This window comes from Trachurus japonicus, chromosome 15, assembly GCF_045865225.1.
Source record: "Trachurus japonicus isolate A0001 chromosome 15, Traja_1.0".
Classification (NCBI taxonomy): domain Eukaryota; kingdom Metazoa; phylum Chordata; class Actinopteri; order Carangiformes; family Carangidae; genus Trachurus; species Trachurus japonicus.
This window is the reverse complement of record NC_140921.1, coordinates 3,324,298-3,351,144: the sequence shown is the minus strand read 5'-3', so window position 1 is coordinate 3,351,144 and position 26,847 is coordinate 3,324,298. Positions and strand designations below refer to the sequence as shown.

General features: G+C 41.4%; 2 protein-coding genes and 1 long non-coding RNA gene across 3 annotated transcripts; all 3 read left to right on the top strand.

The window, feature by feature from the left end:
* The first annotated feature begins 6,079 nt into the window (after positions 1 to 6,079).
* Positions 6,080 to 8,031, top strand: LOC146973031 (uncharacterized). The gene is made up of 3 exons (XR_015037708.1): positions 6,080 to 6,187; positions 6,369 to 6,479; positions 7,932 to 8,031. It is a non-coding gene; the product is annotated as an uncharacterized LOC146973031 (long non-coding RNA).
* Positions 8,032 to 11,776: 3,745 nt separating this feature from the next.
* On the top strand, positions 11,777 to 16,832 carry LOC146973030 (NLR family CARD domain-containing protein 3-like). Its single transcript, XM_085799260.1, has 7 exons — positions 11,777 to 13,333; positions 13,520 to 13,693; positions 14,500 to 14,673; positions 14,775 to 14,948; positions 15,926 to 15,972; positions 16,101 to 16,312; positions 16,672 to 16,832. Exons 1-7 carry the CDS (start codon positions 11,814 to 11,816, stop codon positions 16,729 to 16,731), a joined length of 2,361 nt encoding a protein of 786 aa, XP_085655386.1. The 5' UTR covers positions 11,777 to 11,813; the 3' UTR covers positions 16,732 to 16,832.
* A 3,045-nt stretch (positions 16,833 to 19,877) lies between these two features.
* LOC146973029 (voltage-gated potassium channel regulatory subunit KCNG3-like) lies at positions 19,878 to 22,966 on the top strand. Its single transcript, XM_085799258.1, has 2 exons — positions 19,878 to 21,405; positions 22,282 to 22,966. Exons 1-2 carry the CDS (start codon positions 20,831 to 20,833, stop codon positions 22,925 to 22,927), a joined length of 1,221 nt encoding a protein of 406 aa, XP_085655384.1. The 5' UTR covers positions 19,878 to 20,830; the 3' UTR covers positions 22,928 to 22,966.
* Positions 22,967 to 26,847: the final 3,881 nt, after the last annotated feature.

Below are 26,847 nucleotides of genomic sequence, written 5' to 3'. Positions count from 1 at the left end.
GAAGCCATCTCGTGTTTGAAGTCAAACAGCAGTACAAACTGAAGCAGTAAAAAGTGGTGTCTTGTCTTGAGTCTTGTTTTTATTTACATTCTAGTCGGTCGTCGCGCGGTTATGACGCTTCCAGTGACGACACTCATCGGCCAATCAGTGGAAGGCAGTCGGCTGACGTCACGTTTTAGTAACGCTTCGGCTCGCTTGGAACCAGGGCTGAGGTGATACCAAAAGTGTACCTGGTTGCAGGTACTGCGTGCTAGTGGAAACACGCAAATAGCGCGCCGAGCCGAGCCAAGCCGAAGCACGCTAGTGGAAACGCGCCATAAATAAGTAAGACAAAGAAATCTGGTCCAGCACAATCAGCCTGAACCATGGTTGTAATTAGAATTACTCGTAGATTGGAAATCTGCTGTCCAGTGTGGTCAGAACTACAATACAGCTGCAATTTATATCATGGAAATTAGTCATAATTACCAGTTGTGAACATGGTGATTTGGTTTTTAAGGCAAAGTAAGATATTTTCCTATGGTACTGGGATTTATAAAAAACAAACCTGATGGGAGAATGTGCTCACCTCCACAGCAGCTCTGACCCTGCTGAATGCACAACATCTGGAGACCTGGACCCCAAAGAGCAGAAGGATGAAACCAAAGAAAACATGTGAGTAAGAAAGACAAAGAAATCTGGTCCAGCACAATCAGCCTGAACCTTGGTTGTAATTAGAATTACTCGTAGATTGGAAATCTGCTGTCCAGTGTTAAGATATTTTCCTATGGTACTGGGATTTATAAAAAACAAACCTGATGGGAGAATGTGCTCACCTCCACAGCAGCTCTGACCCTGCTGAATGCACAAAATCTGGAGACCTGGACCCCAAAGAGCAGAAGGATGAAACCAAAGAAAATAGGTGAGTAAGTAAGTAAGACAAAGAAATCTGGTCCAGCACAATCAGCCTGAACCTTGGTTGTAATTAGAATTACTCGTAGATTGGAAATCTGCTGTCCAGTGTGGTCAGATCTACAATACAGCTGCAATTTCTATCATGGAAATTAGTCATAATTACCAGTTGTGAACATGGTGATTTGGTTTTTAAGGCAAAGTAAGATATTTTCCTATGGTACTGTAAACATAAGATCAGGAGTCAATTAAATCTCAAAGCCTGGGAAAAGCCAGTGATGGTTCACACAATCTTTATTCTGTTGTTGTCAGTCCTACTTATCACAAAAACTGGCATAAAGAAAGCGTCATGTTCATTCATTCCTCAGAATGTAACTGATTCACTAACTGATTCAGCTAACTATTCAAAGTTTTATCGATCAATCTAATCACTGTAAATGTATGAAGGCAGTAGTGAGCCCTGTGTAATGCTGCAAGTGCAAGTGTGCGCACGCATGGTTTTATAAATCTGAATCATACCTAGACAGGGAAACCCTGGGTTGATTTACAGAGTTGATAACCACCATCGTGTGACCGCTTAGCGTGATTACGATTATTCTATTATAAGTGAAGCCAGGTAACTGAAAGATACCCCGGGTTTGTTGAACCTGCTTCATAGTATTGGCCCCTGATGAGTGTTTTTCTCCTCCTAGGTTCTCTCAGGGAGGGTACAGTCCTACAGCCAGCTGTGTGTCCATGAAGAGTGACGGGTCTATGGATCGTTTTTTGACCTTCAAAGATCAACAGCCCTCTGTCAATCAAAGGTGGGGATTTCAGGCTGAAAAAGTGGGAGAATGTGCTCACATCAGCTCTGACCCTGCTGAATGCACAAAATCTGGAGACCTGGACCTCAAAGAGCAGAAGGATGAAACCAAAGAAAATATGTAAGTAAGTAAGTAAGTAAGACAAAGAAATCTGGTCCAGCACAATCAGCCTGAACCATGGTTGTAATTAGAATTACTCATAGATTGGAAATCTGCTATCCAGTGTGGTCAGAACTACAATACAGTTGCAATGTACATCATAGAAATTAGTCATAATTACCAGTTGTGAACATGGTGGTTTGGTTTTTAAGGCAAAGTAAGGTAGGTACCCTTACCTTATCTCTGTATCTGTGCAGACATACATGATATGATTTTCATAATTCCTCCACAGAGTGGTCCCAAACAGCTCAGAAGTTTCCAATGGTCAGTCGGCTAATCAGCATCAAACACACCTGGATTCCATATTTGTGGTCGCCGGTACCTGTACAGCTGCTGTTATCTGTTTTTTTATTGTATTTTGTTTTATTTAACCTTTATTTATCCTTGAAGGATCCATCGAGATTTGACAATCTCTTTTCCAAGGATGTCCTGGTCAGGAAGCATTACAAAACAATCAATCAAAACAAGCGAGAACATACATAGTATAGTATATACTTAGTATTGTTATTGTTTTTGTTGGTTTAATTGCCCTGTGGAATGCTCTGTAAAGCACATTACGTAGCAAAGAGACAATGATAATCGATACAATAAAAGAGACCCCAAAAGTGCAATACTATTTGAAAGTTAAGAGTCACAGGTGCAACTGGTGACTAAGAGTTCAGAGAGAAATTGTTTAAAGCCAGAAAGAGGGATGAGAGATCCCATCCTCATCTTGACTTGCAGGTCATTCCAAGACGAAGGCCCAAATAAAGTAGAAATTTAGAACCTTATCTAGCCAGATGCCCAGATATTGGTATGTGTCTACAGCCTCTATGACGGTGCTATTCAATGCTTTAAATGGAGGTAGGGTGGTCATGAAGTTGAAAGTGAAAATGCTGTTTCTAAAGAGGAAGCGGAGGTGTATAAAACTGTGTCGTCAGCATAGAGGAGAACTTCAGGTCACAAATATTATTTATATAGAGTAGAAAGAGTAAGGGCCCTAAAATGTATCCTTGGGGGGCCCCCTTGTTCAGAGTGACGGGGTCGGATATAACTGTACCGAACCGGACTGACTGAACACGGTCTGTTAGATAGCTTTTAATCCACTAATGCCTACCACACACATAAAGATAATCTGTCTGATTTTGCCCCGATTTTCCCCCTTCCGACCAAGGACAAAAATCGTCCGATTATCTTAGGCTCTTAAGATCGACGATTGTAAATATTAAACATGTTCAGTATTTACGATTGTTGGCCCTGACAATCGGGACCGTTTGGATCAAAAGTCGGCTTGTGTGTGGAGGAAGCCGACAATCGCGCATCCGCGGAATGTGACCTGAAATTGAATGTAACCAATAAAGAAGCGAGCTGACTGCAGAACACGTAGCATAACAAACCAGTGTGGCTAACGGCTCCATGGCTACCACTGTCAGATCACGTTTGATCACGCAAGATTTCTGGCGTGGGGAGCGAGATTCTACTATGTTATCAGACAAATCTTTATGTGTGTGGTGCGCTGTATTTGGAATATCGGAGCACACCACACACAACATGATCAAAACTGTGAAATCAAAGATTTTGTATCTTCATGTGGGGGCTCTCTCATAGATAAAAAATTGGTTGAGATTTATAGAAATCTTTATGTATGTACCAGGCTTTACCCATGTTATCACTAAAGCCAATTTTTTGAGTGATTTTAAGATGACAATGATTCACAGTATCAAAATCCTTTGTAAGGTCAATAAACAAGGCTAAACAGACTTTTTTGTTATCAATGGCTGTTTTTACTTCATCCAGGACCTTCAGAGTGGCAGTGACTGTACTATGACCAGGTCTGAAACCAGATTGTAAAGGGTTAAGTATATTATTAAACTCAAGAATCTGATGGAGCTGGGTGGATAGCAGGGACTCAAATAACTGTGCAAGAGTAGAGAGATTCAAGATTGGACTATAGTTGTTTAAATCTGAGGGATCACCGGATTTCAGCAAGGGCATGACAAATGCTTGCTTCCATAGAGCTGGAAAGTCGAGAGCTGCCAAAGACAAAGGTCAACACGTTTACAGAATTGCTTTTATATCTACATATGAAGAACTTGAGGCTGATGATGATTCAGTTCACACAATCCTCCAGCAGAGGGCGCTGTTTCTACAGAATAAGCTTTTTAATGAATCCATCATAAGGGGATGATTATTCTGAGCTGCTGTCTGATGTTCCATCAGATCTGAAGAGGGGGAGAAGAAGAAGAATGAAATGTAGGGCAGTAGAAGAAAATGAGGAGGAGGACAAAGGAAAACAAAAAAATAGATACAGTTGTACTAAACAATAATCATAGAATCATATATGAGCTATATGAGCTCAATGGAACATGAGCACAAAAAGAAGCTGTCGATCTGTCCATCTTCTTCCGCTTATCTTGGGCCGGGTTGTGGGGGCAGCAGTACAAGCAGGAAGCCCAGACTTCCCTCTCCCCAGACACTTCCTCCAGTCACTTCAGCATGTCTCAGGGGCTTCCCCCTGGTGGGGCATGCTTGGAACACCTCCTGAGGGAGGCGTCCAGGAGGCATCCGATGCAGATGCCCGAGCCACCTCAGCTGGCTCCTTTCGACGTGGAGGAGCAGCGGTTCTACTCTGAGCTCCTCACCCTATTTCTAAGGAGCGGCACACCCTGCAGAAGAAACTCATTTCGGCTGCTTGTATCTGAGATCTTGTTATTTCGGTCATGACCCAAAGTTCATGACCATAGGTGAGGGTAGGAATGTAGATTGACCGGTAAATCAAGAGCTTCACCTTGGCTCAGCTCCTTCTTTACCATGACAGACCGATACGACGATGGCATTATTGCTGCCACTGCACCGATGCACCTGTCAATCTCATGCTCCATCCTTCCCTCACACCTATGAACAATTCCCTGCGTCCCCTGTGAAATACCGCCTCTACAGCATTGGACGCTTCATCAGAGGAGCAGTCGAGGAAAAATGAGGAAGCAGGAAGTGTGTGAGTATTTAAATTTATGACTTAACAAGAGTCTCAACTACTAGCAGAATGTTAAAAAGATATGTTTAGGTAAGAGAATAGGACCAAGCAGGAAGGTAGGACTAAGAGCCTACAAATTTGGCCATTCCTGCATGTTAGAAAGACTATTTATTTTTTTATATGCTACCATCATGTTGCACAGAGGCCTGTTTGATCTGTATCAGTTAAGTAGAAAATACCTGTGATCCAGTTAGGTGGAGCCTAGTCATTCCAGGACACAGTTCACCTGTTACCACACTTTTTCTTCTCAGGTTAAGAGTTGAATGAAGAGTTTATGATCCTTTTGGACTGTGTTTATCTTCTGTGAGTTAACTTTGTCATATTTACATAAATTACTTTCATATACATAAATGTAAATTATATTTTATTATTGATGTAAGTCTTATCAGAATTTCCATCTGTAAAATCACACAGGGTGTTGAGAGCAAATATGTAGCTTCACAGTTGTTTATTGTAGAATAGAAAAATTGCAATGTACTGGAATGCAATTGCAACAGTTTTAGCAACTTTTGTTACCAAAAATTTTAAAGAAAACTATTAATACATTATTGCTGGTTGTTAGCCACCTTTCACTTATTTAAATGTCTGCATTGTTTTTTTCGATAGTAGTTTTATTGTGGGTCTTTTTTGTGTTAAAATTAAGTTAAAGTTAGCAGGACAGATGCTGTTTTGACTATGTTATTTTATATGGCTGGAATCAGACTTAACTGTAACAACACAAACTACGTAGTAAAGTTGTGTCAAAATGCCACGCCAGGTATTGTTACACAGTACTTCACAAAAAAGGTGTGTTAAGTTGTTATCAGTTGTTGAATGCAGGAACACAAGTCTCTGCTATTTCAGGAGAGATTGAGAAACTAGTTTTCACTTGATCGATAACTGGACACATGACTACACCTCTCACTTTCCTTTACAGACAAGGTTCAAAAGTCTACGAGAACAGAGATTCAGCCTCAACTGCCAAGGTAAGATGATTAGTTTTGGATTATTGAACAAATTGGATGAACAAAGGAAGAAGAACATGAAAACAGGGTGCACTATTTTATCTTGCCTCTCTTTTGCACTGTTTTGTTTATTTAGTCATTTATTTATTTCTATTTACACTCTTGTGTCAACGTGAATAACTGCCTGTGTGTGCTTTTTAATTGCTCCTTGGGGACAAATAAAGTTTTATTGAATTGAATTGATGACAGGTAATGTGAACTCTTCCAACAGGTGGGGGCTCTACTATGAATTGGTATAAGAGCAGAGAGGAGGGATTCCCTCCCAATAGAGGAACCATGTTGTGGAGGGAACATGAGAGTCAAATGAAGGCTCAGAGGTGAGATGAGAATCTATGAAATGTTGCTGACAAAAAAATCAAAGAAATTGCAGTTCAGAATAAACTAGTCAGAAAAAGATTTAATGGATTGAACTTTTTTTTTCCCTACCCTGTATTCAAATATCTAAAACTGAATTTAAATGTAAGATTTCTTTTATTCATTGAGTTTTCTTTTAATTAGGCTTCATCAGAGGCAAAGTAACCCTGAATTCAGCCATGTGTCCATGAGGACTTACTGGTCTGTGGAAAATCTGCTGTCATTCAAACATGAACAACCATCCGTTCATCAAAGGTGAAGATTTCAGACTTATAGCTGTAGTGCATACGTCGATGTTCAACATTGCAATACACACAAGTAATGGCAACACATCCTACTCATAACAGCAGTAAAGCGACATCCGTGCCTGCCGTAAGTCTGATTTCTGCTCTCAGGGCTCTCCACCGAGATAAAACACAAATATAAATGTGTGTTTGTCTTCTCTGCCGGACACTTTCTTTCTTTGATTGTATTCCTTCTGCTGAACAACTAGGCGTTTCCTATGTAGTACAATCCATTGTCTGTTTTCTACTTGGTGCTAGGAGACTCACTGCTCCTCCACCCTCTACCTTCCTGTTGTGAGGTAAAACATGTGGTGGTGCGGGAATGTCGATGATCAACACAAAATTCAAACTAACAATGAAAAATAGTCATGGCTTCGGTATTACGGACATGTAAAGGGCATGACAGAGTTACCCATGTGTTTTGTCGGCGTCCATCAGAACAACTCTTTAAACAAGGTTTATCTAGTCCGGAAATTTAAGCATGATTGAAAATGTTGATAAGAGGGAAAAAAAAGTATTATAAGGGAGGAGGTGAACTACTTGAGAAGTTGTTTTGGAAAATAAATATTTTGTTTTGTTGCCAAAGTAATGGCAGAAATGCTGTCTATAGGAACTTAATGCTACTGACACCTGCTGTTGGATGAGTATGTGCTTGTGCATACTGTACTAGATTTATTCACTTTTAATTCAGTCTAAAATTATGCAAAAGATTGAGCTGCTTTACTGGATAAAACCAAGGCCCTTTTCTCTTGGGTTTTTACATAAATTAAGTTATTTTATCACAGCTTCAAACTAACAATTGTCCCAGGAACAAGAGAAAGTGTTCAGGACAAACAGAAGTTTCCCCAGAACCAAAAGGATTTTATGCATGATCGTATCGCTTTGTAAATGACAAACTTAAACCTAGCACAGTCTTATGATTACAATGCATGTCTTATTGTACTCCTGCTATACAGTTACTGTCATTCAGTGCCACTTCTGAAATATAAATTCAAAACTCAGCATAACACTGTTGGCGGAAACTTGCAAACATGAAGCCTGCTTGATCCAAACCCAGGAACTCCCATTGGGAGGCCACCACATCAAACTGCTAGTCGGATAGACCAGCAAACCCAGAGTCTCAGATAAATTCAAATTTACGTAAAGTTGGTACTTTACGCCTTCAAAAGAAAGCAGACAGCCTTGACCCCGCAGCCATCAGGAAAACCAACAGTAATACAGGCCTGATATGAAAATGTTGTATTATTTATTAACTATTTATTGATCGTACACTCATAAGTCATGTTTTACTTTGCTTTCATTGATAATATTTTTATCTTGGTTTTCATCTGTTGTGTGTTGTGTATGGGTTACCTATAGGGGTAGAAATAAAGTTACCTTGAACCTTAAAATCTTGAGCTTAAATAAATGCTTTTTCTTTTAGGCTCAATCAGGGACGATTCAGCTGCATGTCCACAGGGAGTTACGAGTCTATGAATGATCTTCCTTCCCTCAAATATCGACGACACTCTGTTGATCAAAGGTGTGAATTTCAAACTGAAAATGGGAAGTAAATGTGTTTTAATCAGACTGTGACTGAGTGCTCAAATTACATTCATGTAATGTTAACTTCCCATCTAGGAAAATGAATTCAGGGAGTTTCAAAAGTCTAAGTAAAAGAATTAAAGGCGTGGATGACTTGATGGTGATAGCAAGCAGCTGGAAACACTTTGCAACTAAAGACGTAACTCTTCATTCACAAACATTCCTTCCTTTTTCGAAGAATGATGCTAAAAGATACTCAGTGCAAGAAAAAGTCATGTCAAGTCGAAAGTATCTGTATCTATCTGATGAGCTGTGGGTGAAAACATGTTCTGACAACAGATGTTCATCCATCATTGCTTATCTGATCCCATCCAAATGGTCCAAATTCTGGTTTTCACCTAGTTGGTTTTATAAACACATCCCTGTCTCTCCAATGCCAATTTCAGAATATCTTGTGAAAGGTGAGGATTTCAAATTGAAAATTGGACATAAATTATGTCTTTTTTTTTTCTTTTGTTTTTTACCACATTTCAATACATTCATGTGACAGAAGGTGTTAGACCAGATAGCAACCTTCTGCACCAACTTACAGGCTCAATAGGGACACCTTCTAGTCCCAGTTGACAAGGAATTGCAGAGGTTAGCAGGTGGTGAGATGTTGGAGTGAGTTGTGTGCAGTCGGGAAAGACCAAGCATCTGTGTGAGACAAATTCTGACAATAGACATCAGTCCATCACTGCTGATGTTCATCTTCATTAAAGTATATGATTCCAAATTCTGGTTTTCTGCATTGGACTGTAGACTGATTTGTTCCTTAACACAAGGTTCAAAGCAATCCAAACAATATTCATGATATCTGTTAATGTAGTTCAAGTAAGGCAGCTACTCTAAAATGTCTTTTATTTAAACAAAAGTACTTTAGTAATCATATGAACTTAAATGAATGTCTTTTCTTTCAGGCTCTCTCAGGGACAGAACAGTCCTGAACCCAGCTGTGTGTCCATGAGGAGTAATGTGTCAGTCAAGAATCCTCTGCACTTTAACAGCCAAGAACACTCTGTGGATCAAAGGTGTGGATTTCAAACTGAAAATGGAAAGTAAATTATGTCTTTTTATCAGACTGTGACAGAGGTCATAGAGTAGGTTCAATATGGTTTCTCCTCTTGGTCTGAGAGCAGCAACGGTGATAGTATGGTACTGGAAATAAGTTTCATCCATACAGAAAACACTGATGGGGTACACAATGCATTAAAAGTAGACAGACATTAAAAGTCCAGTAAAATACACATACACTGCCAATTTCAAAACATCTTGTGTTGGAAGATAATTTTAATAAATATATGAATGTTGATGTTTTTTTCAGCCTCCATCAGAGACAGTACAGTCCTGAACCCAGCTGTGTGTCCATGAGGAGTGGCGGGTCTAAACCGAACTTCAGTAATCAACAACACCCTATTGATCAAAGGTGTGGATTTAAAGCTGAAAATGGACAGTCAATGTTGTGTTTCAATCAGACTTATAAAAGAAGCTCCCATCCAAAGTGACTTTCATCTTCATTTACCTAGAATTGTGATCTAGATCTGCTCTCCAGAATTTTCAAACATGTGCTCGACATAAAATGCAGAGTACAATACCAAATACTGGCTGCTCCCTATCTTCAGGGAATTTGCAGCAGTTCAAGCAGTAGGAAATTGATGCATGGCTGATCTTTGAATGAGAGAAAAGACTAGACGGTGATAGTATGGTACTGGAAAAAAGTCTCATCCATACAGAAAACACTGATGGGGTACACAATGCATTAAAAGTAGACAGACATTAAAAGTCCAGTAAAAATACATCTACACTGCCAATTTCAAAACATCTTGTGTTGGAAGATAATTTTAATAAATATATGAATGTTGATGTTTTTTCAGCCTCCATCAGAGACAGTACAGTCCTGAACCCAGCTGTGTGTCCATGAGGAGTGGCGGGTCTAAACCGAACTTCAGTAATCAACAACACCCTGTTGATCAAAGGTGTGGATTTAAAGCTGAAAATGGACAGTCAATGTTGTGTTTCAATCAGACTTATAAAAGAAGCTCCCATCCAAAGTGACTTTCATCCTCATTTACCTAGAATTGTGATCTAGATCTGCTCTCCAGAATTTTCAAACATGTGCATGAAATAAAATGCAGAGTACTTCAATCAGAAATGTTCAGCGATGTAGACCACACCCCCAAATTTCCTAATGTATCCTAAATTTCTGGATGATCAGCTACCCCAGAACTAAACTGAAACTGGTTTCTGCAATGGAAACAGATATAGTTCCCAAGATGTGGTTTTTTCCGACATCTCCACAGAGTGGACCAGGAGAGCTCAGAGGCTTCCAGCGATCAGTCTTCTCAGCAGCATCAAACACACCTGGACTCCATATTTATGGTGTGTAATTGTACAATAACTGCTATCACAGCTTTTGTTGGCCATAATCTCTACTGCATTTTTACACTGGTGGATTCTTGGTCTGATCAGCTCAAAGATTGGATCTAATGTTTGTCTTGTGGTTTTAGTCTGATGTTTCAATCAAAAGGTTTTCTATTTCAGCTGCTGGAGCAGAACATTGTCACTTTTGTGAAGAATGAACTGAAGAAGATTAAGAAGTTTCTGAGTTCAGATTACCCAGAATACTTAGAGGATGAGGAGCTGTTGGATGGTGAGGATGAAGAGCAAAGTAAGAGCAGCAGAGAATCATTTCTGAAGATCACAATGAACTTCCTGAGAAGACTTAAAGAGGAGAAGATTGCTGACTACCTGCACAACTGTAAGAGTATGTCTTTGAGTTAATGGGTTGTATGGAAAGTGAGTGCATTCTTTAAGGATAGAGAATCTTGTCAACTAAGTTCTCACGTACAAAGGTTTAGTTTTGGTGTGTGACAGTGGTGGTCCTGTCACTATGCCTCCAATTGATCATGTGCCCTGGCTACTTGGCAAAGGGGATGTCCCTTTGTGTGACTGGCAAGCGCGCGTGACTCTTATCCGGGAGGTGTTCAATCCCCGCCCGGGCCCTCTTCACCTTGCCACATTCTGGCGTTGTTGGCAGGATCCATGTAGCACTAGTGGTGGGTCCATGGATTCCTAATGTGTGGCAGCCTGCGCGGAAGCACGAGGACGTGCTTGTGAAAAGAGGGGGAGAGATGTGACAGTGGTGGTCCTGTCACTATGCCTCCAATTGATCATGTGCCCTGGCTACTTGGCCAAGGGGATGTCCCTTTGGGTGACTGGCAAGCACGCGTGACTCTTACCCGGGAGGTGTCGGTTCAATCCCCGCCCGGGCCCTCTTCACCTTGCCACAGGTGTTTGTCTGTGGCAAGTCATTGTCACAGACAATTATTTATTACATAAAATCAATCAAGCCCTGCAAGTAGAACTATATGAATACTATATAAGATATGTTTGTATTTTATATCTATGTAGAATATGATGAAAAGTTTACTCACTGATTTTATTTCTTGTGCAATCATCAATTCACATTGCAGCAGTTTGTCAACGCAAACTCAAATCTTCCCTGAAGAAGAAGTTCCAGTGTGTGTTTGAGGGGATCTCTAAAGCAGGAAACCCAACCCTTCTAAACCAGATCTACACAGAGCTCTACATCACAGAGGGAGGGGCTGGAGAGCTCAATAATGAACATGAGGTCAGACAGATTGAAATAGCATCCAGGACACCAAACACACCAGAAACAACCATCAGACAAGAAGACATTTTTAAAGCTCCACCTGGAAGAGATGAACCAATCAGAACAGTGATGACAAAGGGAGTGGCAGGCATTGGGAAAACAGTCTTAACACAGAAGTTCACTCTGGACTGGGCTGAAGACAAAGCCCATAAGGACATACACTTAACATTTCCCTTCACCTTCAGAGAGCTGAATGTGATGAAAGAGAAAAAGTTCAGCTTGGTTGAACTTGTTCATCACTTCTTCACTGAAACCAAAGAAGCAGGAATCTGCAGCTTTGATCAGTTCCAGGTCGTCTTCATCTTTGACGGTCTGGACGAGTGTCGACTTCCTCTGGACTTCCACAACACTGAGATCCTGACTGATGTGACAGAGTCCACCTCAGTCAACGTGCTGCTGACCAACCTCATCAGGGGGAAACTGCTTCCCTCTGCTCGCCTCTGGATAACCACACGACCTGCAGCAGCCAATCAGATCCCTCCTCAGTGTGTTGACATGGTGACAGAGGTCAGAGGGTTCACTGACCCACAGAAGGAGGAGTACTTTAGGAAGAGGTTCAGAGATGAGGAGCAGGCCACAGAGATCATCTCCCACATCAAGACATCACGAAGTCTCCACATCATGTGCCACATCCCAGTCTTCTGCTGGATCACTGCTACAGTTCTGGAGGAGCTGTTGAAGACCAGAGAGGAAGGAGAGCTGCCCACCACCCTGACTGAGATGTACATCCACTTCCTGGTGGTTCATCTAAAACTGAAGAAGGTCAAGTATGATGGAGGAGCTGAGACAGATCAACACTGGAGTCCAAAGACCAGCAAGATGATTGAGTCTCTGGGAAAACTGGCTTTTGAGGAGCTGCAGAAAGGAAACCTGATCTTCTATGAATCTGACCTGACAGAGTGTGGCATCGATATCAGAGCAGCCTCAATGTACTCAGGAGTGTTCACACAGATCTTTCAAGAGGAGAGAGGCCTGTACCAGAACAAGGTGTTCTGTTTCATCCATCTGAGTGTTCAGGAGTTTCTGGCTGCTCTTCATGTCCACAGGACCTTTACAGACTCCGGAGTCAATCTGCTGTTAGAAGAACAGTCAACCTCCCAAAAGTTTGAAAGAGAAGATGAATCTGCTGAGACACATTTCTACCAGAGCGCTGTTGACAAGGCCTTACAGAGTCCAAATGGACACCTGGACTTGTTCCTTCGCTTCCTCCTGGGTCTTTCACTGCAGACCAATCAGAAATACTTACAAGGCCTGCTGACATTGTCAGGAAGTAGCTCACAGACCAATCAGGAAACAGTCCAGTATGTTCAGATGAAAATTGAGACGAATCGCTCTGCAACCAGAAGCATCAACTTGTTCCACTGTCTGAATGAACTGAAGGGTAGTTTTCTAGTGGAAGAGATCCAACAGTACCTGAGATCAGGACATTTCTCCACAGATAAACTGTCTCGTGCTGAGTGGTCAACTCTGGTCTTCATCTTACTGTCATCAGAAGAAGATCTGGACGTGTTTGACCTGAGTAAATACTCTGCCTCAGAGGAGGCTTTTCTTAACCTGCTGCCAGTGGTGAAAGCTTCCAAGAAAGCTCTGTAAGTACTCTCATGTTTAGATGTATTTAAATGTATTTGAATTTTCTACACTGTCTCTTTAATTGTGATTTTTTTTCTTGTGAGTTGCTGAATGACTATTTTTGGTTATCTTGTAGACCAGACTCAACTTAAGAAATTAATTTGTTTTGTCTTACGATGTTTGTGTATTATTTATTATCTATTAAGACTGAGTGGCTGTAACCTTTCATGGAGAAGCTTTGGAGCTCTGTCCTCAGTCTTTAATTCTGAGTTCACCAGTCTCGAAGAGTTGGATCTGAGTAACAACAACCTGCAGGATTATGGGGTGGAGCTTCTGTCAGATGGACTAAAGAGTCCAAACTGTAAACTGGAAACCCTCAGGTCAGATCACGGCACTGCACTTTTGTTTTAATGATCTTAGATTTTGGAGCTTCGTTTGATCAGCATGTTTGACTGTTTTCCATCAGGTTTGACATTTCACAGGTTATGAATTGTTTTCTGATTCAGCTCTGCCATCATACTGTATATGAACTTAAGATGTTTAATCTTCCTCACTGTACTCGAGTTCAAACCCAACTTGTTCAATGCTTACATTTTATCAACAATATTTTTGTTTTTGTCAGACTGAGAGACTGCAACCTCACAGATGCATGTCTTGAAGCTCTGTCCTCAGTCCTTTGCTCCCAGTCCACCAGTCTGAAAGAGCTGGACCTTAGAAACAACAACCTGCTGAGTTCAGGGGTGGAACTACTGTCCGCTGCATTGAAGAGTCCAAACTGTACACTGGAAACTCTCAGGTCAGCGTATAGTAAAATTGTTATTGTTTCTGACTTTTTGTTATTTATTTGAGTCCCACGTTGTTTAGACTCTTTTCTCTCTGGTTGTCTGTCTTCCACCAGGGTTTAAAATTCCCAAAGTTAGACATTGTTCTGTTTAAGCCTTGCCATCACACTTATTTGTTGTTGGACTGAGAAACAAGTAATCCCTAGATTTAATGTGATTTGTATTTCCATCAAGTGTGTTTATTCCTGGGTTAAACACCATTAAATGTAAGATTTTGTAGGTTCTCTGATCTGTAGACCAAACTGAGTTGAACTTTGTTGAAATCCATCTTACAAGACTTTTAAAGCTTGCAGATACGTAAATGTAGATCATGTTTTTTTTCTTGTCACTTATTGTCTCTTTAGGTTGAGTGGCTGTGACCTCACTAGGAAACATCTTGAACCTCTGGTATCAGTCCTCATCTCCGAATCCTCTAGTCTGAGAGAACTGGACTTGAGTAACAATGACCTGTATGATGTTGGGGTGAAGGTGCTGGCAACGGGACTGGAGAATCCACACAATAAACTGGAAAGTCTAAGGTCAACACAGTAATTCTAATACCTACGTTCCAAAGAACTGCATGAACCTCCCCTGCAGTACCCTCAGGTTATGTGACATGAGTTGTTTTGTGTGCGTTTAGTCTGTCAGGTTGTCAGGTCACAAAGGAAGGTTGTGCTATTCTGGTTGAAGCTCTGCGCTCCAACCCCTTCCATCTGAGAGAGCTGGACCTGAGCTACAACCATCCAGGTACTGGAGGAGTGAATCTGCTGTGTGCTGGAGAAGAGGATCCTCACTGGAAACTGAGGACTCTGAAGTATGGAGAGCCTTTTTTTGGATGTTTATTTAGTTTTCCTTTGTACATGTAGTATTATTTTCACAGCCATAATGAATATTTACATATCAAACAAAACAGCAGACACAAATATCCAGAAAATATCAGAGAAGTCATATACACACATTCATCGATGTGTGATCGGTCAGCCATTTCTTCCCTCTGCTGGCAAAAACATCCTCTCTCACTCTCTCACTCAATAAATGCAGGAGAAACGCATAAATGTCTGTACATCTGGACTAACACTATGTAGGATACCTGGTACTGGTACTCTGGTTGAGAAGGGCAACTGTCTGCTACCTGTGTTGTTCCTCTGTTAGCCTACCTACGTGAATTTGTTGCCGTTGCCGTCATCCATAGCTCCCCTCCGAGCTCTGGAGGGAAGACTGGTTGATCATGTGGCCCAACACAGGCCTCTCGCGTGTGCATGAGAGGAGCAGGGAGACTGGGCTTGAGCTCGGTCTCTGGAGCTTAGCGGGAACTGTGATATACCAGGACCAGGGTGGCACTGCGTTCCTTCCCCATCAGGAAAGTTAGAGAGTGCAGTTGCAGCCGGCGCGTATTCAATGAGTTTAGAAACATTATTTTGAGGTAAAAAAAAAAAAAAAAAAAAACTACCTAGTGTTAATTTAGCCAACCTATTCAAGGCTTTTGTGTTTTCTATCCTTCTTATAAAATCCCAGTTTTCCTTCTCTTGTTTCTGAAGCTGTGGTTTCTTAACTTGAATTTGCCATCATATGCAAACCAGTGAAATAGTCTCACTTTTTCTGATTTATACTGTTTGGTTTGATTTGATCAAATCAGACTTAAAGATACAGGTACTATTTCTTGTTCTCATGAAAGCAGACATTACAGGAAAATAAGGAGTAGACACCTGTATTAAGCAGTCCACAACAAAATCTAAGGAGTTGATTAAGACTCTGATCCCTTGAATAGTTTCCCTCTCTCTATTTCTGTAGGATTGAGTCCTGCGGAATCGAAAGATTGAGACAAGGTGTGAGGAAGTGTAAGTTTGTTTTTGATTTTAATATGAGCAGCATATTCAACCACCTACAAGCTGTCAGTCATCATTAAACTGTCAATAGCTAATAAGAATGATCAATAACTGCAGCCATGTCTTCTTCTCTCCATCAGACTCCTGTGGCCTTACATTCGACACAAACACAGTGAACACAAATATTAAACTGTCTAACAACAACAGGAAGGCAACACGTGTGGAAGAGGAGGATCAGTCATACCCTGATCATCCAGACAGATTCGACTTCTATCCTCAGCTGCTGTGTACAACTGGTCTGACTGGTCGATGTTACTGGGAGGTGGAGCTGACGGGAGAAGTTGATGTATCAGTGAGTTACATAGGAACCAGAAGGAAAGGAAACAGTGAAGACTGTGTGTTTGGAAGAAATGATCAGTCCTGGAGTCTTATCTGCTCTGATGATGGTAGCTACTCTGTCTGTCACAATAACAAAGAAACACTGATCGCTTCCCCCCAATCCTCCCTCACAGGGAAGTCCAGATTCTGCCATGCCACCACCTCCGTCAAAGTGAAGCCTGTTTCCTGCCATGCCACCTCTTGCCCCGACTACAAAAGAGGCCTCAACTCCGTTAGATATTTCCCCTTCCCGTCTTCCCCCCAACTGCCCTCCTCCTCCCACCAACTCTTCACCAAATCCCACTCCTCCTCCTCCTCCTGTGTCTCTGAAAGAGTAGCAGTGTATGTGGACTGTCCTGCTGGGACTCTGTCCTTCTACAGAGTCTCCTCTGACTCACTGATCCACCTCCACACCTTCAACACCACCTTCACTCAACCTCTGTATCCTGGGTTTGGATTCTGGTCTCAGTCCTCAGTGTGTTCGCTGGAGTAGAACTAACCTCCAACTGGAATTGAGAAACTATGACCACATTTTTCACTTTGTTCAGTTTGTTCAGCACCAATCAAACCACATTCTTCAGAACTATTCCAAACTAATGTCCTGTCTTCAGATTAAAATCATGTTTATTCTCCTAAAGTTTATGCGGTAAACTCAAAATGGGTTAGGGTTAGGGTTTATGTAATGTTTCTACGCTTTGATCACTTGCAAATATCGGACATGACCTGTGGATGTGTTTAAAACATAGCAATGTTGAACATGCAACGATGAAGTAGGCATGTCACAAATACTTGTTTTCACAATTAATCACGGTATTAAACGCTACAATTAATTGATCGTAAATATTCCTAAATACCGTCACTTTCCAAAAAAAGATGATGTATGAACCGTGTTGGCAGATGTGCCCCAAAGTAAAGGTAAATGCACAGATACTGGTTCATATGTAACATTGAATTGGTAGGAATTTAAATGCTAGAGTCAGTGTCATTTGTAATAATTAAAAAAAATATTAAAATGAACTTAAACATTTGGTATAGATGACAATTAATGACTTATATATTTCAAACACTTTAATAATTGGTCATATTTTAATAGATACTTTGTGGAAATAATTAGTAATGTAATTATACAGTATATTGACTATATTTGATTTTACACATTAATAGTGTTTGAAATTAATTGATGCATAATAATCATGATAATCGTAATACCGTGATTATTTCTCTGACAATAATCGTACCTAGAAAATCTGTAATCATGACATCCCTACGATGAAGTATTTAGACAGTTAAACATACTTTGTTCCTTGGGGTTTATGATGAAATAAAATAATACTGATTGCATAAAAGAGCCAAGTCTCAGCTTTTATGTGTGTTGCTTAACATCATTATAGAAAGAACTTTCTGGTAGATGTAACCCTTTCAACACATGGTGCCAAGTTTACAAGAGTTATGTGTTGCTGGTATGTCAGTTTGTGCAAAAAAAACCAAAGAAAGCTCAGTCTTGGTTCACGGTTGACCAAGTCGAGAGCTTGGAGGCGGTGCACACTTGTTCAGAGGAGCAGTTAAGGAGAAACGAGGAAGCAAAAAGTGTGTGAGTATTCAAATATATGACTTAACAAGAATCTCACCTTCTGACAGAATGTATTATGTTAAAGTAAAATAATAGGACCAAGCAGTGAAGGTAGGACTATGAGTCTACAACGGTATCAGAGGATTATTTTGAAGCCCATTCCTGCATGTTAGAAAGACTATTTATTTATTTTTTTTCATATACTGCATATCCTACAATGCATCATTTTCTACTTAACTGATACAGATCAAACAGGCCTCTGTTTGATCTGTATCAGTTAAGTAGAAAATACCTGTGATCCAGGTGGAGCCCTGAGTCATTCCAGGACACAGTTCACCTGTTACCACACTTTTTCTTCTTGGGTTATGAGTTGAATTAAGAGTCTTTGATCCTTTTGGACTGTGCTTATCTACTGTGAGTTATTTTTCAGTCTTATCAGAATGTTCATCTGTAAAATCGCAATCGTGTTTAGAGCAAATATGTAGCTTCACGGATGTTTATTGTAGAGTAGAAACATTTTAATGTACTGAAATGAAATTGCAACTGTTTTAGCAACTTTTGTTACCAAAACTTTTAAAGAAAACTACTAAAGGGATACTTCACCCAAAATCGATAATTCACCAATTGTCTACTCACTGTCATGCCAAGGAAGGGTTTGGAGAACTTTCGGAGTCATCAAAACACTTTAGGAGTTCCAGGGGGGGTCCGACTGGCAACAGATTTTCATGTAATAGCGGTGGATAGAGTTCACTTTTAAATCGCCCAAAACATTACATGAATGTAATGTTAACTTCCCATCTAGGAGAATGAATTCAGGGAGTTGCAAGAGTCTAAGTAAAAGAATTAAAGGCATGGATGGTTTTGTCAAGGTCTCTGAATGGGAGAAAAGAGTTGATGGTGACAGCATGCAGCTGGAAACACTTTGCAACTCAAGACGTAACTCTTCATTCACAACCATTCCTTCTTTTTTCAAAGAATTCTTGCAGTGCTGCAGAGCTTCAGTATTCCTAAAGTCAGTCATAACCTTGAACGCATTTTTCTAAAAGTCTCTTTTTTTATATGCAAAGAAAAAAGTAAAAGTCTTCAAGTAACATTTTGACAGTGACATTTTTTGAGTTGGTTGTTGAGTCTGGTTTCTGATGTGATTGTTTTCTAACATTCAGTCCTTTGCTAAATAAACCCAGAGAGAAACAGAGACACTCTGAAGACAAAGGACAAAGGTCATTCCGTTTACAGAATTGATTTGAAATTTTTTTAAAAAGACATGAAGAACGAGAGAGTGATGGTGATCCAGTTCACACAATCCTGCAGCAGGGGGAGCTGTTTCTACAGAATAAGCCTCTAAATGAATTCATCATATGGGGCTGATTATTCTGGGCTGTTGTTTGATGTTCATTGAAACATGAAATCAACATGAAGTGGATTAAATGTTTAATCTGGAGCGACGTTGGAGGCCATCAGATCTGAAGAGGAGGAGAAGAACAAGAAGAATGAAATATAGGACAGAATAAAAAAAGGAGGAGGAGGACAAAGAAAAACCAAAAAAAGGGAGAGTCAGATTCAGCTTGAGCAGCTCAGACTGACTGCTGTTTGAATCATCGACTCTAATCCGCCTCCTCTCAGACAGCAGCAGCAGCAGGAGGAGGAGGAGGAGGAGGAGGAGGAAGAGGTGCTGCTCTCCAGTCTCAGATCCACCACCGTCAAGAAACAAACCAGAAGTCAAACAGAATCCAAGGACGAGATACACCCCGACTTTAAAGCCAAACACCTGCTGAGCACTTCTGGTTCAGCCTCTGGCTTCACTGTGAGGACGAGCTTTAATATCTGGTGAGTTGTTTTTTTTGTGAACACTGTGATTTGAGAGTTGTTTAGTTTTAAACCACAGCAGCTCAGAGCAGCTGCACTTTTGTTTTGTTTTTTAATGTGATTCACTTTGACATGGTTTGACTAAAAATACACAACCATGCAAAGAGGGAGAAAGAGTCGGAATGAGAACATTTAAAATCGATTCAGGCAAGTAGGTCACTCATCATTAAACCAGAGATGATGTTGATGTTGGTGGTCACTAACACGTGTTTTATTCTATTTAAGCCATGAGGTGAAGATGTTGGGAAGAAAAGAGAGTGTTGATTAGAAGATGAAAATGTGAAGACGACGAGACAGAACTGCTTCAGTTTGAGATGGAAAATGGAAGATGGAGCCCGGAGACGGCTGCCTGTTTGTGAATTACAGCTTTAAGATGGACATTAGGACAAAGTGAGGAACAAAGTTTGGAAGCAGCTTCAGCGTTGCCAACAGAAGATCGAGTTGTGACGCAGTGTGAATTTTCTTGTCAATGATGAACTCGATTATGGAAGCTGCCTGCAATGTTAGTTATGGAGGACGACCTTTAAAGATTCTGAACTTTGGGAACAGTTTCAGCTTTTTAATCAAGGGACAGTGAAGCAGTTTTTCTGTTCAGTTTTTCACAGAGGAGAAGATTTGGATGGTTTGGAAGCTCTAACAGGAAACGGAAACTGATTCAAAGCTGCAGTTTGATTCACAAAGGACAGTCCTAACATCCGGAAGCAGCTTTAGCTTTTTAGGAAATGTGATTAAGTATAGAGTCTTTCCTTTTAAGACAAAGCTTGGAAGGGGCTTCAGCTTTTTAACACAGAGGCGGTGAAGCAGTTTGTTTTTCACAGAAGATAAGATTTGGAAGGTTTGGAGGCAGAACCTGAGACTGATACAAAGCTTAAGTTTGATTCACAAAGAGAAGGCGACATCTGATCTGGAAGAAGCTTCGGCTTTTTAAGAAACTTTCGATAAAGTCTGAAAGCAGCCAGATGGTGAAACAAAGAAAGAAGTTGTCCAACACATAACGTGCAGAAGCAGTCCGAGTTTTTGAGCCAACAAAACTTGGAAGCACCCTTTCTTTCCAAGATGAAGTTTGGCAGCAGTTTTTGTACCCTGAACGTCGGCGGCCGCAGGTTTTCCTTCTCGGCCGAGCTGATGAAGCGCCTTCCTCTGAGCAGGCTCAGTCGGCTGCATCGCTGCGTCTCTGAGAGCGAGCTGCTGGAGCTCTGCGACGACTACGACCGCGACAGGAATGAGTTTTTCTTCGACCGGCACTCGGAGGCCTTCAGCTTCATCATGCTGTACGTGCAGCACGGCAAGCTGCGCTTCGTGCCGCACATGTGCGAGCTGTCCTTCTACAACGAGATGCTGTACTGGGGCCTGGAGAGCTCGGACCTGCAGCCCTGCTGCCAGCGGCGCCTCGACGACCGCATGTCCGACTGCTTCGTCCACTTCTTCCCCGAGGAGGAGCCGCGGGTCCCGGAGGCGTCTCAGAGCCGCTGGCTGGAGAGGATGAGGAGGACGTTTGAGGAACCAACCTCCTCGCTGGCGGCGCAGATCCTCGCATCGGTGTCGGTGCTGTTTGTGATCATCTCCATGGTGATGCTGTGTGCCAGCACTTTACCAGACTGGAAGGCCGCGGAGACCTTGGACCAGCACAGGTAGGACCATAGATATATATAATGCTGCGATCGAGACAAGTCGGAACTTGGATCTTTCAGACCTCCGACTTGAAAAAGTGCAAATGAATGCCACCTGAAGTCGGAGCATCGGTTGTCTGACGTTACACAACAATCTGCTCCTGTGCAGAGGCACACCTTCAACAGTAAAACATCAGTTAAAAAGCATTTAAATGCCAAAATACATTTAAACTTTCTTTTTAAAATAGTTTTTGTGCCCTTTGCAAAGTTTTTATACATTACATGAAGCATTTTTGATGCAAAGTTTGTCCCAGTCCGCCATGTTTTTGGTCGTTCTGACCTGGTGCATCTCGAACGCTTTGAAGTCGGAACTCAGAGTCAATTGGGAAAGATCCGAGTTCCGACTTGTCCCGAACGCAGCATAAGAAGACTAGATGACTCACCTGGCCGCCATCTTGGCTCAGTCTGCCCCCTCCCTCAGAGCATTAAGCCTATGGTCCAGTTTTCAAACGGTTTGGTTTGTATACAATACAGAAATGCAGTTATGATACTGTATACTTAAAACCATGAATGAATGAAAATTTAAATCATGTACTTTTCTACTAAAGTAACACTATAGTAACATTATGCAAATAGTTAAAGTAATATATGGACAGAATTTCACAGAGATATGAATCATTTATAATAGTGCAGACGACTGGATCATCCATCTACTGCAGCCAGAGTCAAAGTTGCCTGACCCAATATGGCCGCCCATGAGTTACGCCTGTGCATAGTCTGATCTACCACCTTGGGTAGGACGCCTTAAACACCCCTTCATCCATGGCCTCACTTGCTCCCTGACTCTGATTGGTTCTCTCTGTCCTGTCTCTCTCTGATTGGCTGTCCCACCTGCAGGATCATCGAGGCGGTCTGTATTGGTTGGTTCACAGCCGAGTGTATCGTCCGTTTCCTGGTGTCTCGCGATAAATGTGAGTTTGTCCGTCGTCCTCTGAACATCATCGACCTGTTGGCCATCACTCCGTACTACGTGTCCGTTACCATGACGATCCTGACGGGGGAGAACTCTCAGCTGCAGCGCGCCGGCGTCACGCTGCGCATCCTTCGCATCATGCGCATCTTCTGGGTGATCAAGCTGGCGCGCCACTTCCTGGGCCTGCAGACGCTCGGCCTGACGCTGCGCCGCTGCTACCGCGAGATGGTGATGCTGCTCGTGTTCATCTGCGTCGCCATGGCGATCTTCAGCGCGCTGGCCCAGCTGCTGGAGCACGGCCTGGACGTGGAGGCCGGAAACCAGGACTACGCCAGCATCCCCGCCGCCTGCTGGTGGGTCATCATCTCCATGACGACCGTGGGATACGGCGACATGTATCCGGTGACGGTGGCGGGCCGCGTGCTGGGCGGCCTCTGCGTGGTGAGCGGCATCGTGCTGCTGGCGCTGCCCATCACCTTCATCTACCACAGCTTCGTCCAGTGTTACCACGAGCTGAAGGTTCGCTCCGCCCGCTGCAGCCACAGCCCGTCGGCCGACTTCATCAACTAGCAACAACAACAACGACAACAACACTGATCAGAGGGTTGTACTACGGAGCAAATTTAGTGGGTTAGTTAGTTATGTTCAGGGGCGTAGCACCAAATTGGGCCTCGTACACTCGTAATGTCTGCGGGCCCCTATCCATGCCAGTGCATCTCTTTTCGGCACTATACTGGCTTTGCATTTACCTCGAAAACAACTTGTAACGTTCTGTTATTATCTCTTATCATATCTCCGGCAATCTAAAAATAGCTTGCACCAACAATTAAAGGTAACAAATCTACTAAAACTATAGGGATTATGGCATTTGCCAAAATGTTGAAATATCCCTTTAACAGTTGCTTCCCCTAATTCTGCCTTCTTTCTTTTTCTTTCCGCTTTTTCTTTTTCTGGTACCCCGATTTATGTTTTTTGGGTGGCATGATGAAAGCTATAGCCTCATTCAATCTGGGGTCACTGACGTTACACTTGTCGCCGCTGTCTATGGGTGGACTAAACCATTTTATGCCTCCCAATATGTTGGGAGGACTTTGACACAGAGTTCATTCTCTCAGTTGATGTTATCAATATATTTGAAATAAATTATGACACCAATTAATTGGGGGGCCAATTCATTCAAAATAAAAACATCACACAAAAAAATAATAATTTCAGGATTTTCATGGGCCCTCTCCCTACTCGGGCCCTGGGTAGTCAAGTCCCCTTTTCCCCCCACTACCACGCCCATGGTTATGTTGAGTATAACGCCAGACTTTCCTGTATCACAAAGGTGGTTTACTTTCTCTACGAGCGTCTCCACCTACAGATGTTCAGCTGAAGGAATACGCTACGTCTACAGGTCATTATATATTAGGCTATATATATTTTACTTTTATATACACTCTAAGGAAGCCACTGAAATGAGTTGTGCGCGCGCAGCAGGACAGAAAATCTGATGCATAATCGCTAAAGTTAAAGGTACATTGTGTAGGAATTCCTCTCATCTAGCATTGTGGTTGTATATCGCAAGCAACTCAATCGTATTTTTCATGCTGCATTCACGTGAAATTGGGCAGCCAGGTAGCCAGCACCGAGCTTACCCGCTCCATGTAGATATGAATGATATGAACGGCTCATTCAGAGCTGAAAGGAACACTTCACTTTGTTGATGGGGGGGGATTACTGGTTAATGAAAAACAGACTTTTGAACGAAAGAATCGATTTTCGTGAATAGATAACAGTAGAAGTTACACAATGTCCCTTTAATAATTTCACTTTGATGTGGCCATGTATAAACTATTTACTTTCGCTCCATTTTTCGCGGAAGTATAGAATCATATGACGCCAAACACCTCCAAAGCCTGGCTATGTTGAGCCTCCTTCGTAGTACCGGCCTCTGGGATGGACGCCAAGTTCCCAAACACTCCATCCACTCACCACAGCTGTTCAAATTCACTCCACACTGAACCAGTTTGGTCCAGTTTATCACCAGATCTGAAAATCTACAAGTCCTATAGAAAACAACTTCACCACTGCTTCTAATTTGCTGTTGGCTGCAGGTTTTCTCTCAGGTTTTTATTCCAACAACGAGCATCTAACAGCCTGTCACAGTTTATTTTGTTTTTCTGCCTCTGTAATTTCAGATTCATCGCCGGCCGCCATAGTTTCATGTGTGTGTGTGTGTGTGTGTGTGTGTGTGTGTGTGTGTGTGTGACCTGGTGGAAACTATTGGTGAACGGCCACACAGTTCTGAGGCAGTTACATAATAAATCTTCACTCATTTACCTGAGTTTTTACAAAAGGAATCAGGGCAGTGAAACACCCACACAGCTGTGCAGAGACTAGTACAAAGATCCTCATGACTGAGATCCGTTTAAAGCCACATACATATTCATCCATCTGCTGAAAACAGCTCTGTGTCGGCTGAAATTGTCTGGAATTGATATAAATTGATTGAAAGTGGATGAACTGGATATTGGACACGACTGTGACCGCATCACATCGACCTCTTCATCGATTGGCTTCAGCTCTGCATAGAGTTTGTGTTTGTCACATCGAATCCTCCGTTATATTTCCTCTGCTGCAGAGTTCGGTCCAAACAAATCTAGGTCACGATGACTGCATCTTTATATTTATATCACTGAAATATTATTATTTATTTCGAAAACTATGAAAACAAACCGCCAACCGCCATAGTATAACATCAATCCTAGTTTGATATGTTAACCAGTCAGTTTGAAAATGTCACGTGTTGAATAGATCAGTGATGCATTCAGCATTTTCCACACATGAACTTGTATCTATAAGAGAATGCAGAACTCAGACCTGAGTATAAAACGATGAAGAGAAAATTAAAATTTTGGGGCTACACAAAATCGGTAAATATCAAAGGTGTATTTATAAACTTGAATTATTTGCATTCTGCCAACGTTTCCATGTTGATGAGCTTTTGTTAAATTGAATCCTGAGTTGAGATTCATTTTGTTTATATTCACATTTTACATTTACTTGTTCAGTATTAAATGCTTTTATTCAGACTAAAGAGCGATTGAAGTGCAGAGACCTTGATGTGTAAGTATCAAGAGCTTCATCGAATCTGTTCAACAAGTGCAAAGAGATGAGATAAAGAGGTGTGTAGTCAGTGTGAGGTACTTGATGTAATCATGATGATGGTTTAACACTTGGGAGTGATGAACTGGTGATAGTGAGAGTGTTAAACCAGAGGAACCGTCCCCCATCCTCCTCTTCTCTCCCAGGACAGACTGCACACATTCAGCTGTTTGTGTTTGTTTGTTTTATTGGACAGTGGTGGGTTAAACTCTCTGGTTGTAACTGGACACCGTCCACGGTTTCCACGGCAACGGCAGACTCAGAGACAGGAAGTGGAAGTGTTGGAAACATTTGGTTTTTGAAAGTGAGGATAGACGAGCTGCTGGAGTGTGAAATGTCTCACTGAAGAAAGACTCTTCAACTTCTTCTACCAAAGCACAACTACACGGACTATCCCTTTAATCTTCACTAAACACTTTTTATTCCTTTGTTTTTTCTCTGTTCTTTTTATTATTTTTTTAAGCTGCACAGAACATGTTAATAATCACCATCTTTCTTTTCTGTTCCACTGTAAAATAAAACACATTATTATATCCACTCCATGTTTTCCATGTCTTCATTAAACCTTTCCTATATATTTTATTTGCTTTTTTTGGAAAAGAGACACAAAATAATAATATGATATATAATATAATATTGTAAAAACAGTGAAGAAAAGAATATAACAACCAGCTGCACAATGAAAAAGCCCATTGCTTGTATCATTGTGATGAAGATACAGTAGGAATAGAAGCATAATAAATAAATGGGACTTTACTCCATCGGGAGTTATATTCATGGAGGCGGGGGGTTAAAGTTGAGCTCTGACGTGATTCAAAAAGTGGTTTCAACCATTCGTTGGTGTTAACAGAGGAGCTACAAGTCATGACTGTCAATTTCTGTTTCTCGTGTCTGAGACGTTGCATCACCTCCTTCAGTCGATGTGTCCGGCTCAGTGGCTCGATCTCACTCTTCAGGGTTAGGGTTAACAGTCACTGAGGGACATAGATAGATAGATAGATAGATAGATAGATAGATAGATAGATAGATAGATAGATAGATAGATAGATAGATAGATAGATAGATAGATAGATAGATAGATAGATAGATAGATAGATAGATAGATAGATAGATAGATAGATAGATAGATACGGTAGATTTTAAATTATTGCATCTTAGAAAATATGGTAACCCTTTAATTTACGGGCTGTTAATTACAAGATAATGTCAAGAAATAGCCTAGAAATAACAGTCAATTTCATAGTAATGCCATGTTTTCATAAAGGCAAAAGATTAGCCTACATATGCTTTGACTTTTCTGGGGGAAAGGCCAGATTTTTTTCTCCACCAAGTCCTTGCAA